Raw genomic sequence first — 17,267 nt, forward strand, 5'->3', positions numbered from 1 at the left:
AATAAAAAAAAGTATGGATTAATTTGATTGGTGACATTTCAGGTAGCTTTTTGTGAATTTTAAGAGTTAACAAATTTTTGGCACTAAAAAAAAATTTTTTTTTTAGCATATATTAAATTCATAATTTAAAATTTTAAATAAAATAAGCCCCCAAGTGGCTAATTACTGGTAAATTAATATTTTTTTAAATAAAATGTGACTAATGCTGGCTTCTTTAAATTCTTTTTTTGGATTATATTAATAAATTATAAATAAATTAATAAACATGAACAGCAGGCAAAGTTCTTTAAAAAAAAAAAAAAAGCCTGTGTGATGAGCTGAATAAACTCGACTGCAACTTTTTATTTATTTATAGGGTGAGTTGCAATTGGAATTAAAAAAAAAGTATTCAATTCTGGTCATGTGAGTTGATTACTTTGAAAACAGAACATCAGAGGGAAACATTTTCTTTATAAAAAGAGATAAACTTATATTTTAAATAAGAAATACACTCTAGAAATTTTAGTTATAAATAAACTTATATTTCAAATCCTGCTCTTTAAAAACATCCCACTGTGAAGTCTTTTATGAAACAATCACTCATCTAATAAATTATTTTTAACAATCAGGAATGTTCATACAGGCACTTTGATTAAAGGAATGTATTCCTCATGGATTGCACAGCAGGAAGAAATTTGTTTTTTTTTTTTTTTTGACATGACTAACATTTTTAAAAACTTGAGATCATTAAAAAAATGTCAATTTCATCAGTTCAATTCCTTTTTATTTTATTTGGCTTCCCTCATGGGGTTAAAAAGTTTTTATGTTTCATCCATGTTCGTTATCATTACGCAATATATTTATTCCCATGAACTAAATATAAGGCAAGGCCTTAAAAACACACTTAGTGTCACAGTAAAAACTGGCAACAATATCACTGCCCGTTGAGAGGAAAATTACTGGATAAATCATGGCCTATTTATATTATGAAATACTCTGCAGTCATCTGAAAGAACAAGATTGGTGTATGCAGATTTTAAAACATATATGGTCCTTTCTTCTCCATTGTTTTATTGGAGACATGGCAGTTATTTCAATAAGCATTTTGAAAATGAGGAAGCTGGGGCTCAGAGAGGTTATGCAGTAAGCCCTACATCACACAGCAGAATGGGACCAAACTCAGGCCTACATGCGTGGCGATCCATGCAAACTGGGTCACCATATTCCTGATCCTGGCCAGACACTTTCTCAATTGATAACCATGAGGTAATACAAACCATAAATTCTGACAAACCAGAATCAAGTTTCCTTTGACTTCCAATATGGGCAGAATTCCCAGTGGACTGAAGCACCTTCTGAGAGGAGTGGCAGCTGCTGTCACTTCACAAAGCACTCCTTGTTTGCACCTGCAGTTCAAACCAACCAGCTGCCATCGATTCGGTTCTTACTCATGGTAACCGCATGTGTGTCAGAGCGGAACTGTGCTCCACAGGGTTTTCAATGGCTGACTTTTCAGAAGTAGACTGCTAGATTTTTCTTCCGAGGTGCCTCCGGATAGACCTGAACCTCCACCCTTTCAGTTAGCAGCTAAACACCTTAACTGTTTGCATCACTATGGGACTTAAACTTCCCTGCAAATGAGAGCCGACCTACATCGAACACTTCACTGTGCTAAGTTGCTTTCAGGTACTATACCTCATTTAATCCTCATAATAACCTTGTGAGCCCCCTAGTAGTCTTATCCCCACTTTGCACATGTTGTAACTGAAGTATGGAGAAGGAAGTAGCTTGCCCAACAGTGTAGCACTAGTTAAGCAGAAATATGGTACAGGTCAGACAACTGAAGCCCTAAGCCCATGCTGTCCTCTGTGTGTGTGGCACTTTTCACTCTATGTCTTAGATTTGAGAAACTCAGCGAACACTGAGGTGACTATGTGCAAAGAACTGTATTAGGTTCTGGGATTACACTGGTGATCGAGACACCAAAACTAGTTGCCGTCAAGTCGATCCTGACTCATAGCAGTCCCAAGTGTGCAGAGGAGAACTGCACTCCATAGGATTTTCTAGACTGTGACCTTTTGTAAGCAGATTGCCAGGCCTTTCTTCTGAGGCACCTCTGGTAGATTTGAACCTCCAACCTTCGGTTAGTAGTCAAGTGCTTAACTGTTTGCACCACCCAGTGACTCTGGTAATGGAGACACGTTTATGTGTTAGGAGAGAAAAGTGGCTTTAAAAGCTCATGGCACAAGATGTTTATTACTGTTGAGGGAAACGCCATGAAGGAGAAGTACAGAAAGCCTACTGAGCAAGGAAGAAGAACCTGATCTAATCTGGAGACATGAGGGACAATTAGGAGCCAGCCAGGCTAGGTGGGGGCCAGAAAATGAGCCAGAAGAGATGGTAGGAAAGAAAAGGCCCTGAGGTAAGGAGTCATTTGTGTCCTTGGTTTATTGTCCTTACTTGGTTAGGGACCATTTTCTTTTGCATCTTTATATCCCCATAGTAGGTGTCAGCAGAGATGTTGCAAAGAGACCGCTTGGCCCACGGAGCCTAAAATATTTATTATCTGGTCCTTTACAGGAAAAGTAGGCCAACTCCTGCTCTAGAGTAGCAGGCACAGTGCTTTGTGCTCCATAGGCATTCAATAATTATTTTAAATTAAATTTGTTTTTACTGTCTTTACTTCTATGAAATGTTCAAGGGGGTTATAATAAACACAGATTAAAAACAACCACCCAGTCACAAAAGACAAATATTGTACGATTTCATGTGTAGGAACTATATTAGGAACATATATCCAGAATAGGTAAATTCATACACACAGAAAGTAGATTAGTGGTGGCATAGTGGTTAAGAGCTACGGCTGCTAACCAAAAGGTCAGCAGTTCGAATTCACCAGCTGCTCCTTAGAAACCCTGTTCTTCTCTGTCCTGTAGGGTGGCTATGAGTCAGAATCGACTCAACAGCAGTGGGTTTAAGCCTGGGAAGGAAAGAGGAAAAGAGGAATGACTGCTAATGGGTAACAAAGTCTTTATTTGGGGGTGATGCAAATATTCTAAAATCGATCGTGGTGGTGGTTGCATAAAAAAAAAAAATGAATTATACACTTAAAAAGGTAAATTGTATAGCATGTGAATTATCTCAATAAGCTGCTTAAAAAAAAAAAATGAGCAAACAGAAGAGCCAAATACCTAAAATGTGCTCCTGTTTTGGGGCTTAGGCAGTTAAGTGTAGCAGAGGGAACAGAAATATATTTATGTTAATGGCTCCTGTTGATAAAAAACAAAAAAGAACTTATTACAATAGGCCAAATAACCGGAACCTGATCTTCTACATAGCAAGGTAGGGAATGTTAAATAATTCGTTGCCTATTACAAAGCATACTGAACAACTGATGCTAAATGGTAGATTTCCTGTTAGCCCTGCGCCCTAGAGAAATTGCTACATGGTTTTTTGCATGGGTGCCCTGGAGAAAGGAGACCCAGCATTCTCCAAGGCAGTTTTATAGAACCTAGAGTGACGCTTCACCTGTGGCAGTCTCTTCTCTTGACTCAGAAATGCTTTTAATTGTCTAGAGCAGCGCTGATGAATAGAGCTTTCCGAGGAGAAGGCAATGCTCTGTAGCTGTGCTCTCCAATTCAGTAACCATGTGGTCACTAACACTTGAAAGGTGGCTAAAACTGACTATAATTAAAATGAAACTGCCATGTAACTTTATTTTCAGTTAATTTAACAGCCACAGGTAGCTCCAAACCAAAACCCATTGCTGTTGAGTTGATTCTGACTCATAGCAACCCTACAGGACAGAGTATAATGGCCTCAGCTATTCCAATTGGGATAAAAAGATGATTCACAATATTGATTCTATTTGTATGTCACAGGTTTATTATCAGTGATTCTGCTTTTTGTTTGTTTCTGGAGCTGAAATTTAGAATAGCCAATGTTTTTGTTAGCAGGGAAGGTGTTCACCTGAAAACAATATGATCATCTCAAAAATATCCTCTCCATTTCTGCAAGAGTGTCCACACAACACAGACATAAGCAAAGGCGAATGCTAGTTTAAATTCTGCTTTACTGAATTCGTGTTGGAAAAAAAAAAACGTTGGAAGGGAGAACAGTCACAAAAGAAACGGAATCCCAGAAACTGAGTACTTCCGCTGGCAGTTCATGGTCGAAGGTGGCTGTGGGGGCTGGCCGCCCCGTACGCGCACCAGTGAAGTGCAGATCAAATAGGAAATGGAAAGCAAATGTGATAGCCAATGGGTCTGTTGGGAGAGGCTGCAGGGAGACCATGAATCCAACGTGGCATTAAACTCCAGGAGAAATCAGTGATCAGTAAGGCATCTGGTCTAACTTGGAAAGAGGCAATTAGGAATGGGCAACACAGATAACAAAAATCTTCTATGAGAATAACATCTGTGTATGGTACAATTCTAGGAGCCCTGGTGGTGCAGCAGCTAAGAATTCAGCTGGAACCCACCCAGTGGCTCTGTGGGAGAAAGACTGGGTGATCTGCTCCCGTAAAGATTACAGTCAAGACAACCCTATGGGGCAGTTCTACTCTGTCACACGGGGTATCGCTATGAATCAGAATAGACTCAATGGCACTCAACAACACGGTGCAATCCTGTAAAAGTAGACGCATATATGACTGGAGTGTAAATATGTGCCTTACACATATTAACTGATGCAAGTTTAGTAATAAAAAATGGATTATATGGCCTTACTTGTGCTTACCTACTAATCAAAGATGTGATGAAACCCACGTGAAATTGCGCTCTACGGATTATTAATTAAGCCCGTGCATACCTTGCTTACGGTATACACATGCCCACCTCATTTCCTGGTTAATCAGCCCCTGTTAATAATGTATTTTCACCTGAACAGCCAGACAAACTTGTTACCGTAAACATGACTTTGAGGAGAAACACCAAACTCATTCAGTGTAACGCCGGCTAAGAGCTGCTTATGAATAAATTACACCAAATTTAATTTAAACCATCTTTGACATACTACATTTCTTTCTCCCGATCACTGAGCAGCTAAAAATTAGGAAAGAACATTAACTGGTTGGACTGGGTTATGTGGAAATGAAATCTAATCCATGAGTCATAATCTGACCAAAAAAATTCAGGAGTGTTTGCCAAGTGGGTGGCTTCCCTGAGAAGGGTATTTATAGCTCAAAGGGCTTCAATCTTTTTTCCTGAAATAAGATTTCATTATCATTTTAGGGGCTGAGAAGTGAGGCTAAATATAACATTGGGATTCTAAAAGCTATATACGTCTAAAGATTTAGAGTAATTTAAGCTGAAACACTCATCTCCATTTCTCGGTAGTACCTTTATCAGAGTATTTATCTCATTTTTTTTTCTTGGTTTCTTACATGTCTGTATTCCCATTGTGAAGTCCTTGAGGGCAGACGCCCCCGTAATGGTATCCCCAAAGTCTCTCACGGTTGCTGTCATATTCTAAGTACTTCACAGACAAAGGATTGGGAATTAAGAGAACCTAATTTTTTTTTTTTTTTTAACATCTATTTAACTACATTCCCTATAGTAAGGAAAGGAAAGGGATAAGTCTGGCAAGCAGGAGAGTACAGGGGCTGGGAGCAAGGGCTTTGGAGTCAGGTAGTGTGGGCTCTGCCACTCGGTCTATGCAGACCATGGGCAAGTCTGGGTCTCAACATTCTCATCTGGAAAAGGGGTATAATAATAATGCCCACTTCAAAGGGTGTTGTGAGCAACACATGAGAAGATGCATATCAAGCCTGTTCGGTTGTCCTCGGCACAAATTTAGTGCTTATAATAAATCATAGCTATTCCAGTGCTATTGCTAAACATTTAAAAAGTTGACAACGAATATTTATTTTTTGTTTTATTATCAGTAAAACAATAATTTCACCTTCTTTCTAAACTAGATCTTTGATAACTCCCTTACAGAGAGAAAAAAAAAAAAGCTGCACGTTTTTAAAATCAACATCAGAGTCGCCGTGTCCATTCACAGTGTGAGTGAGCACACAGTATTGAAAGGGCACGATGCCATGTCCACCGTTACGCGGAACAACTAAAGTAAGGAAACCAGGTAAAAAGGAGCCTGTAGGATAGCTCCGACATGGGATAGCTCCGTCATGGCTGTGAATCGGAGCTCTGGAACATTCCAAATCTCCTAACTGCCGTAAAGAACTCCCAAAATAGTTCACTATTCACTTATTCATTCAAATATTTATTAAGGCTATCTTACATCCAGGCACTGTTCTTGGTTCTGGTGATATACAGTGAATATTACGAAGATCCCTGCCTTCAGGGAACATACATTCTAACATGAAGCAAAGTCCACTGACGATAAAGCATCTACTTAGTCACTCCCTGTTTCATATCAAAAAACTTCCTGCATCATGCAATCATATCACACTTACATACTGGTAATAAAGACTCATAAATTTTTCTTCTTGACTTTCATCCCTTTTACTCATCTTACCCACATGCAACAGAAATTGAAAATAATATTCCTTTGAGGTAGCAGGCAAACACTTAGAGTTATCGTGAAAGCTTAGCCCACTATTACAACAGCATGGCAGCTCATTTTTTCCAGCTAAGCAGTACAGCAACAATCATTTTTAGTCCCACATATTGTTAGCCAGAAATAGAATTGATACATGATAACATCCCTCTCGCTACTGTGGACAAAACACCCTCCTGAGTACTGCTCAGCAGTTTCACTTCTTTGCTGACGGAACATTCAATACCCATGAAGCTCAGAAACAAAGGGAAAAAAATGTCAAGAAAGAATTTTCTCTCAGGAATGGGTTCTGTTTGGATATGACTCTCTCTCTCAACTAAATACAAACACCACTCAATTTAGGAAAGAAGAGGGAGAATTTTGAAGCTAATGAAACTGTCATTTATGAAAAAAAACATGAGCTAAAATGGTGGCGTAACACAGGAGGAAAGAGAAATGTATTATCTGTGGCTGAAGTGAAAGGTGGATGGAATGCTTTAACATTTCTCACCCATGTGTCTTATTGGACGAGATCCTTTTACCTGGCTGCAATGAGATCCAGCAGATGCTGCCACCGGTCGTTGACCTTCCCAAGCTTGTACTCAATCTCAGACGCTTTGCTTTCATTGCTCGCTTTAGCAAGTCGTTCGCCCATTTGCTGGAGTTGTATTTTGTTCTCTTGGGCAACAGCAATTTCCTCTTGGTAATCCTATGTAATAAGTAGCAATCACAGAGGTCAGAAAGCATATTCTTAATGCATTCAGCTCAGCTCTATTAGAAACACGATAATTATATTTTTCTACTGTTTGGAAATAGTTTGGGGATGAGGAACACCATGTGAGTATTAGTTCATGTGCAAAAGAATTGGTAATACCTATTATTTTCAGTATGCATGTAGAGTCAGGATTGAATATATGTTGCTGTTGCTGTTAGGTGCCATCAAGTAGGTTCCAACTCATAGCAACCTATATACAACAGAACAAAACACTGCCCAGTCCTGTGCCATCCTCACAATCATGGCTGTTTGAGCTCACTGTTGTAGCCACTGTGTCAGTCCATCTTGTTGAGGGTCTTCCTCTTTTTCACTGTTCCTCTACTTTACCAAGCATTGATGTCCTTCTCCAGGAACTGGTCCAAACTACGTGAGACGAAGTCTCACTATCCTGGCTTCTAAGGAGCATTCTGGCTGTACTTCTTCTAAGACAGAGTTTTTTGTTCCTCTGGCAGTCCATGGAATATTCAATATTCTTTGCCAGCACCATAATTCAAATGAATCAATTCTTCCTTGATCGTCTGTATTCACTGCCCAGCTTTTGCATACATATAAGGCAATTGAAAATACCATGACTTGGGAAAGGCACACCTTAGTCCTTAAGGTGACATCTTTGTTTTTTAAAACTTTAAAGAGGTCTTTTGCAACAACAGATTTGCCCAAAGCAATAGGTGGCTTGATTTCTTGACTGCTGCTTCCAAGGGAGCTGACTGTGGATCCAAGTAAAATGAAATCTTTGACAATATTTTCTCTGTTTATCATGATGTTGCTTATTGGTCCTGTTGTGAAAATTTTCACTTTACGTTAAAATGTAATCCATACTCGAGGCTGGGATCTTTGATCTTCATCAGTAAGTGCAAGTCATCTTCACTTTCAGCAAGCAACGTTGTCATCTGCATATCACAGGTTGTTAATGAGTCTTCCTCCAATCCTGATGTGCTTTTCTTAATATAGTCCAGATTCTTAGAATATTTGCTCAGCACACAGGCTGAATAAGTATGGTGAAAGAATACAACCCTGACACACACCTTTCCTGATTTTAAATGATGCAGTATTCCTTTGTTCTGTTTGAACAACTGCCTCTTGTTCTATGTACAGGTTCCTCATGAGCATAATTAAGTATTCTGGAATTCCCACTCTTTGCAATGTTATCCATAATACCTTATGATTCACACAGTTGAATGCCTTTGCATAGTCAATAAAACACAGGTACTCATCTTTCTGGTATTCTCTGCTTTCAGCTAGGATCCATCTGACATTAGCAATGATATCCTTGGTTTCACATCCTCTTCTGAATCTGGCATGAATTTTTGGCAGTTCCCTGTTGATGTACTGCCACAACCATTTTTGAATTCTCTTTAGCACAATTTTACTTGCATGTGATATTAATGATATTGTTTGATAATTTCTGCATTCCATTGAATCACCTTTCTTTGTAATAGGCATAAATATGAATCTCTTCCAGTCGGTTGGCAAGGTAGCTGTCTTCTAAATTTCTTGGCACGGAGGAGTGAGAGCTTCCAGTATTGCATCTGTTTGTTGAAATATCTCAGTTGGTATCCTGTCAATTCCTGGAGTCTTGCTTTTTGCAATTGTCTTCAGTGCAGTTTGAACTTCCTTCAGCATCATCTGTTCTAGATCAGATGCTGCCTCCTGAAATTGTTGAAAGTCGACCAATTCTTCTTGGTACAGTGACACTGTGTAATCTTTCCATCTTCTTTTGATGCTTCCTGTGTTGTTCAATATTTTCCCAATACAATCCTTCAATGTTGCAACTCAAGGCTTGAATTTTTTCTTCAGTTCTTACAGCTTGAGAAATGCCAAGCATGTTCTTCCTTTCTGGTTTTCTAACACCAGGTCTTTGCATACTTCATTATAATGCTTTACTTTGTCTTCTTGAGCTGCCCTTTGAACTCTTCTGTTTAGCTCTTTTACTTCATCATTTCTTCCATTTGCTTTAGCTACTCTACATTCAAGACCAAGTTTCAGAGTCTCTTCTGACATCCATTTTGGTCTTTTTTTTTCCTTTTCTGTCTTTTTAATGACGTCTTGCTTTCTTCATGTATAATGTCCTTGATGTCATCCTACAACTCTTTTAGTCTTTGGTCAAAGACCAAATCTATTCTTGAGATAATCTCTCTTGAGATCATAAGGTATACTCAAGGTTGTAGTTTGGCTCTCGTGGACTTGTTTTAATTTTCTTCAACTTCAATTTGAACTTGCATAGGAGCAACTGATGGTCTGTTCCGCAGTCTGCCCCTGGCCTTGCTCTGACTGATGATATTGAGCTTCTCCATAGTCTTTTCCCACAGACGTAGCTGATTTGATTCCTGTGTATTCCATAGGGTGAAGTCCGTGTTTAGTCGCCATTTATATTGTTTAAAAAAGGTATTAGCAGTGGAGAAGTCATTCGTCTTGCAAAATTCCATCATGAGATCTCCAGCATCATTTCTGTCACCAAGGCCGTATTTTCCAACTACTGATTCTCCTTGATTTCCGACTTTTGCATTCCAAATGCCAGTAATTATCAATGCGTCTTGATTGCATGTTCGATCAATTTCAGACTTCAGAAGGTGGTAAAAATCTTCAATTTCTTCATCTGTGGCATTAGTTGTTGGTGCCTAAATTTGAATACTGGTCATTTTAACTGATCTTCATTGTAGGCATATGGATATTATCCTTTCACCAACAATGTTATTCTTCATAATAGATCTTGAAAAATTTTTTTTGACAATTAATATGACACCACTCCTCTTCAAGCTGTCATTCCTGGCATAGTAGACCATATGATGTGTGATTCAAAATGGCCCAAACCAGTCCATTTTAGTTCACTAATGCCTAGGATATTGATCTTCAAGCATTCCATTTCATTTCTGGCAACTTCTAATTTTCCTAGATTCATACTTTGTCCATTTCATGTTCCAATTACTAATGGATGTTTGCAGTTGTTTCCTCTCATTTTCATTCATGCTATATCAGCAAACAAAGGTCCCAAAAGTTTTACTCTATCCACCTCATTAAGGTCAACTCTACTTTGAGGAGGTATCTCTTTCTTAGTTGGATTTTGAATGTCTTCAACCTGAGGAGCTCAACTTCCTGCACTGTATCAGACAGTGTTCCACTGCTATCTGTAAAGTATTTACTGGCCAATTTTTTCAGAAGTAGATCACCAGGTCCTTCATTCCAGTTTTAGTCTGAAAGCTCCTCTGAAACCTGTCCACCATTGGTAACCATGCTGGTATTTGAGATACCGGCGGCATAGCTTCCAGCATCACAGCAACACACAAGCCACCACGATATGAAAAACTGACAGATGAGGGGGGGGAATATTTACATGGATGTTTTTAAAGAGTTTGGGGGTTGCTTTCTATTTACTTAAAATGTGCATAAAAAAACAATATAAGTATATGCATATTACAAAAGATAAAACTGAAAGATTTTAATGCCGGAAATTGTCCTTTTTTCTTTGTTAATTTCTAATTTCATAGCACTGTGGTCAGTAAAAATACTTTGTATGATTTCAATTTTTAAAAATTTATTGAGGTTTGCTAAGACCAGACTTACTGGTCTGACTGAGACTAGAAGGACCCCGGAGGTCATGGTTCCGAGACCTTCTGTTAGCCCAAGACTGGAACTGTTCCCAAAGCCAGCTCTTCAGACAGGGAATTGGACTGGACTAGAAGATAGACAATGATACTGGTGAGGAGTAAGCTTCTTGGCTCAAGTAGACACATGAGACTATGTGGGTAGCTCTTGTCTGGAGGGGAGATAAGAAGGCAGAGGGGGACAGAAGCTGGCTGAATGGACACAGGGAACACAGGGTGGAGAGAAGGAGCGTGCTGTCTCATTAGAGAGCAAGTAGGAGTACATATAGCAAGGTGTATAAAAATTTTTATATGAGAGACTGACTTGATTTGTAAACTTTCACTTAAAACACAATTTTTAAAAATTTGAGGTTTGCTTTGTGACCTCACATGCGGTATACTCGAAGAATGATCCATGTGCATTGGAGAAGCGTATATTGTGCTGCTGTTGGGTGGAGTGTTCTGTATATGTCTGTCAGGTCTATCTGGCTTATCGAGTCATTCAGCTCTTCTGTATCTTTATCGACGTTCTTTCTTGATGTTTTGTCCGAGGAAATTTTATCTTATTGCTCTAATCGCCGACATGATGTTATATTTAGAATCAATCCTCATACAAGTGGTTGCCAAGAGGCTTATAAGATGGGTATACATACATACATATATATTCACCATACAGTTGTCAGTCTATATATTTGTATATTAAATATACAAATCCTTATCCACAGGAGCTTCAACTTTTAGACAAAACCTATAATGTTATTAATATCATAAGTTGGCTTTGGAGATTTTATTGTTCCCTTTATACGTGTGCATGGACGACTTTTTCTAATAGTCACTTATATTTCTTTTCAGGATGAATGAAACTATAATTCATTCATTTGATAAACTGTCAGTGAGTACTTATGAGAAGTTAGGCAGTGCTCTGGGCACTGGAGATACAGCAATGAATAAATCAGACACTGCAAGCTTACCATCCAGTGGAGACAGACAAAAAACAATAAATAAGAAAAACATATTGTACAACAGATGAGTATATGTGCTACAGTGCAATACAAACTAAAATAAAAACGATTAATTGCTCAACAACAATGTACAAACAACACTGAAATAATTAAAACCATTTTTAAATGCTATTATAGTTGGCCAGCCCTACATACAGACATGAAAAGTGTTGTGAATTCATATGAATACATAAAATAGTTAAACAATACATACATAACTTAAAAGTAATAAGAAGCTAAAATTCTCAGAAGAGTCCCCATTCCTATCATTGTGTATAAAATATGTTTCAGAGGGAGAATGTCAATTTAAATTACCAGAAAAATTATTTCTTTTACTTCCCCTAGAGTGGTTTTAAGGAGCCCTGGTGGCACGACAGTTAAGTGCTCTGCTGCTAACCTGAAAAGTTGTAGGTTTGAACCCGCCCAGTGGCTCCATGGGAGAAAGATCTGGCAATTTGCTCCCATAAAAATTGTTGTTGTTGTTATTAGGTGCCACTGACTAGATTTTGACTTGTAGCAACCACCTGTGAGAGAATAGAGCTGTCTCATAGGGTTTTTTAGGCTGTAATCTTTACAGGAGCAGATTTTCAGGTTTTTTCCTGCGGAACCAATGGATGGGTTCGGTTAGCAGCCAAGCGCTTAACTGGTACTCTACCAGGGCTCCTTCCCATAAAGATTACAGTCTAGAAAACCCTATAGGGCAGTTCTACTCTGTCACATGGGGTCACTACGAGTTGAAATTGACTCGATGGCACTCAACAACATAGTGGTTTTCCCTCTTTAAATAAAAACAAAATAAAACAAAAAACCCTAGTACACATAAACCATTCTTACCGAGCAGGTAGCTAACACTCCAAAGCACTTTTTTGTATCAACAGACAATTTATTTCACCACAAACTGAAAATATTCTGTATACTTTATATGCAAAGCAGGCCTTTCCATGTAAGTTTATTTTATATTAAAATACAAAACATTTTTAAATAATTGTAAGGCTATATTCTTTATCTGTTAGAAATATGTGTAAGCAACTGAAAACACATATAGTCAGGAATCCCATACCTTCTTGAGCTTCTCTATCATTTCTTCAATGAGAATGTCTCCATTTTGAGAAACTTTGCTTTCCATTTGAGTCAGCCATTCACAAAGCTCCTTGTTCTTCTCACTGAAGACTGCCCATTCATTCAATCTCTCACTTACTTGCTGACGCCTTAAAGAGAGCTGAAAGTTTAAATGGGAGAAAATGCAAAAGGATAGTCAGATAGGAAGTCACAGCCTGAGAAAATATCAAATAAACTATGCTACCCAAAAAACCAAACAAATCCATTGCCGTCAAGTCAATCCAACTTATAGCGACCCTACAGGACAGAGTAGAACCGCCCCATAGCGTTTGCAAGGAGCAGCTCCTGGATCCGAGCTGCCGACCTTTTTGGTTAGCAGCCCAGCTCTTAACCACCGTGCCACCAGGGCTCCGTATATACCATGCTGGGTGTGCTGAAATGAACAGCAGTTGTGCATCTCTTTAGATCATCGGTTCCTGCAGAACAGTCCTAAGAACAGTGTCTCTGGAAATATTTCACAAAAAGCTTCACTATTAAATATAACCAGACATTGATGCTGTTGATTCACAAAACACATTAAATTATTAAAATTTGCTTTATACAACAGTGGGTTCAGCTTAGGTATGATACATGATCAGCGAATATACTTTTACTTAAATGGAAGGAAGGATGGAATAGGGAAGGAAGAAAAGAAGGAGAGAAGGAAAAAGAAGGAAGAAAGAAAAGAAGAAAGGAAATGGGTAAGGAAGAAGGAAAGAAGGAAGGAAGGGACGAAGGAAGAAAGTAAGAAAAGAGGTAAGGAAGGAAGGAAGGGAAGGAGGAAGGAAAGGAAGGAGAAAGGAAAGAACGAAGAAAGGAAGGGGAAAGGGAAGGAAAAAGGGAGTATGAATTGAGCTTCAGGTATGAGAGAGTGGAGCAGAAGGACACAGTGGACTGAGGCCTGAAGTGGAAGACGTAACTCCTGTGGCCCAGGTCTAATGCTAACAATTTTATTTTAAGTTCATTATTTCTCTTCCTGTTTTCTTCCTCTAAAATTTTTTTTTTCTTTTTACATAACAGCTTTGTTGAGACATAATTCACATACCATAAAATTTACTTCTTTAAATTATACAATTCAGTAATTTTTAGGATATTCACAGAGCTGTGCAACCATCACTACAATCAATTCTGGAAATTTTCCTCACTCAAAAGCAAAAACAAAACCCCGTACCTATCAGCAGTCATTCCTTTTCCCTCCACCCTGCCCCCAGCCCCCAGCCCTAGAGACCCACTGATCTATTTTCTAGCTCTGTAGATTTGCCTATTCTGGACAGACATATCACAGAAATGGAATCTTACAATACGTGGCCTTCTGTGTCTGGCTTCGTTCACTTAGCATAATGTTCTCAAGGTTCATTCATGTCATAACGTGTCAGTACTTCATTTTTATTATTGAATAATATTCCTTCATATGGTTGTACCTAAATTTTGTTTATTGACTCGCCTGTGGATAAATAGGTTGTTTCCACTTTTTGGCTATTATAAGTAATGCTGCTATGAACAGTTCATGTACATGTTTTCAGGTGGACATGTCATCATTTCTCTTTGGTATGTAAGTAGGAATGGAATTGCTGGGTCCTGCGGTAACTCTGTTTAACCTTATGAGCAAATGCCAAACTTTTCCATAGCAGCTGCACCATTGTACATTCCTACCAGCAGTGTGTGAGGGTTCCAATCTCTCCACATCTTAGCCAATGCTTTTATTGTCTTTTTGATTATAGTCATCTTAGTGGGTGCGAAATGGTATCTGATTGTGGTTTTGATGTGCATTTCCATAATGACTAATAATGTTGAGCATCTTTTCATATGATTATTGTCCATTTTCATATCTTCTTCAGAGTAATGTCTATTCAAATTCTATGCCCATTTTAAAAATTGGGTTATTTGTCTTTTTATTATTGAGTTATAAGAGTTCTTTATACATTATAGACATAATGGGGCTGTTTTCTTATGTCTAGCTCTAGCATGATTTCCAGAATTCTAAATTTCTCTGACTTGATAATACTCTTGTTATTGCAATGCTGGTTGAGATACTGAGGAATATTTCTAGCTGAGTTGAACAATATGTTCTTAGCAAAATAATAATGTGATTTGAGTGTCAAAAAGAGTGTCTCTTTTCACAGATGTTCTGCCCTGCATCTATAGATAATGTTAGAATTCTATCCTTCATTCCATTGCATCAAACACCTCCTTCTTTCAAGTCTCTTTCCTTCTTAACATTTCGTTGGAAAAAATAGTACAGTAAACCTCATATATACACCCCAGACTCTACAACTGTTAATATTTTGCTACATTTTACTTTAATACATAAAAATATTCCTTTATCCATTAATCGATCGTACTTTTGATGCACTTCAAACAAATTTCCTTTTTTAAATAAAACTGAAAACATTTTTTATGTGCTAAACACTTCCTAGTTAGCAATTCTTCCTGCACTTGGCTCTATTAATGACTAGGTAGACAACACTCAAGGCTCCACACAACCTCACATGTCTGTGATTCTACATCTAAAAACAAACAACAAGAAGTTGGGAATTAGTCAATGAGCCCAGGGTACCTACCATTACCCACCATAGCTTTTGAAATGCAATTATTAGATATTCACTCTTTTGAGTTAATTATGATCTTTTAAAATACAAATTTTTCTGGGCTGGGTGACTCTTGATGACTCTATTTTGTATTTCCCCATTAGTATGATTTCACTTTATCATTTAGTTTTCTTTAAGGTAGAATAGTACAGAACTGTGAAAGGACAGTGAAGTCACTGGCAACGGTACTGATGGAATGGAAAAGGCTAAGAAAACACAGGTGAAAGAGTTGAGGAGACAAATCCAACCCACTGTGAGCTCTACCGAGGACAGTGCTGAATATGACTGTAGCCATTCTAGCACCTCTTTCCTGTCTAATGCTGAGAGTACACTTTGATCTTCTTCAGGAACCCTAAGATCTTAAATTGACTGGTAGATATAACTCTTCCCCTTTTATTCATAGGCTTTCAGAGTTAGGAGTCTGGCTAGTGGTAAAATCCTGACTCAGACGACATCCAAGCTGAAATGGCATTTCCATAATGGGGACCACCCAAAGTTGCTGCTTTCCAAGAAAAGGTTAGAAACCCCTGCTCTTCAGATTTAAGATTAACAGGTCTTGCTGTGAGTAGCTCTTCCCCTAGTCTTCCCTAAATCAGTGTTTGCCAGTGGCTATGGGCCATGCGTGGATTGTAGGGCTTTTCTCAGCAATAACTACAGGGCAGATGATCACATTACAGAAAAATATTATCTATTACTTTGAGAGATAGGTATTATTGTTATTCCCATTCCTCAGGTAGGAAAAGCGAAGGTTAGACAAATTTGAGGCATTTGTTTATAGTCAGTATGAGATAGGACCAGCAAAGCTCAAGTCTTTGATACACGGTTGCAATATAACATTATGTTCAAACATCCTCAGGCAGCTGAGATTCAAAAACAGGCTCCATCATTTACTAATGGTGTGACCAGAATGAGTTAGTCCTCCAAGTCTCACGTCATTCATTCCTAAGAATGTTTGTTCCAAAAGTCATTAACAAATGTTTATTGTTGGCAGTAAACAAGTGTCTACTATCTGCCAAGCACTAGGGCATGTGCTGAAATATACTAAAACCAAAAACCAAACCTGCTGCCATTGAGTCGATTCTGACTCATAGCGACTCTATAGGACGGAGCAGAACTGTCCCATAGGGTTTTCAAGGTACAGCTGGTGGATTTGAGCTGCCGACCTTTTGGTTAGCAGCCAAACTCTTAACCCTTGCACCACGTGCTGAAATACAGTAGAATGATAACAGAATACAAACCAAATAATAATATAATAATTTAAGAAAGTGACAGGTACATACTAAAGACTTAAAAGCTGGCCATTATTATACTACTACTAAAAAAACCAGGTAGTGTCAAGTGGCTTCTGATGCCTTGTGACCCCATGCGTGTCAGAGTAGAACCGTGTACTCCACAGGGTTTTCAGTTGCTGATTTTTCTGAAGTAGATCACCAGGCCTTTCTTCCAAGGTGCTTCTGGGTGGACTTGAACTTCTAGCCTATTGGTTGGCAGCCAAACACACTGTTTGCCTCACTCAGGGACTCCCCTACTACTACTACCACTATCACTACTACTTCTACATCACTATGGAGCATCATTGGTTTCTCTATTTTTTTTCTCCTTGGCACTCATGTATTCAGTATCTCTATTAACCAGCTTGAATATATATTCCTTGTATATATCACACTGTATGAAAGCATTGCTTTTATCTGCTTACTAGGGAGCTGTAGCCAAAAGCAGAAACAGGTAGGCTATAAGACTGGGTATA

At 38.4% G+C, this 17,267-nt stretch overlaps 1 protein-coding gene across 13 annotated transcripts in view; it reads right to left on the reverse strand.

Moving 5' to 3' along the window:
* SYNE1 (spectrin repeat containing nuclear envelope protein 1) overlaps positions 1-17,267 on the reverse strand; it is a 556,892-nt gene that overhangs the window by 53,567 nt on the left and 486,058 nt on the right. For all 13 annotated transcript variants that reach the window (XR_010323142.1, XM_064292282.1, XM_064292277.1 and 10 more), the window contains 2 exons: positions 12,895-13,053; positions 7,020-7,186 (listed from right to left, as the gene is read on the reverse strand). Coding sequence is in view for 12 of the 13 variants with exons in the window: in XM_064292282.1 (XP_064148352.1) it covers positions 7,020-7,186; positions 12,895-13,053 (326 nt within the window). In the remaining variant the exon portion in view is untranslated. The remainder of the gene's footprint in view (positions 1-7,019; positions 7,187-12,894; positions 13,054-17,267) is intronic.

Source organism: Loxodonta africana, chromosome 1 (genome assembly GCF_030014295.1).
Source record: "Loxodonta africana isolate mLoxAfr1 chromosome 1, mLoxAfr1.hap2, whole genome shotgun sequence".
Classification (NCBI taxonomy): domain Eukaryota; kingdom Metazoa; phylum Chordata; class Mammalia; order Proboscidea; family Elephantidae; genus Loxodonta; species Loxodonta africana.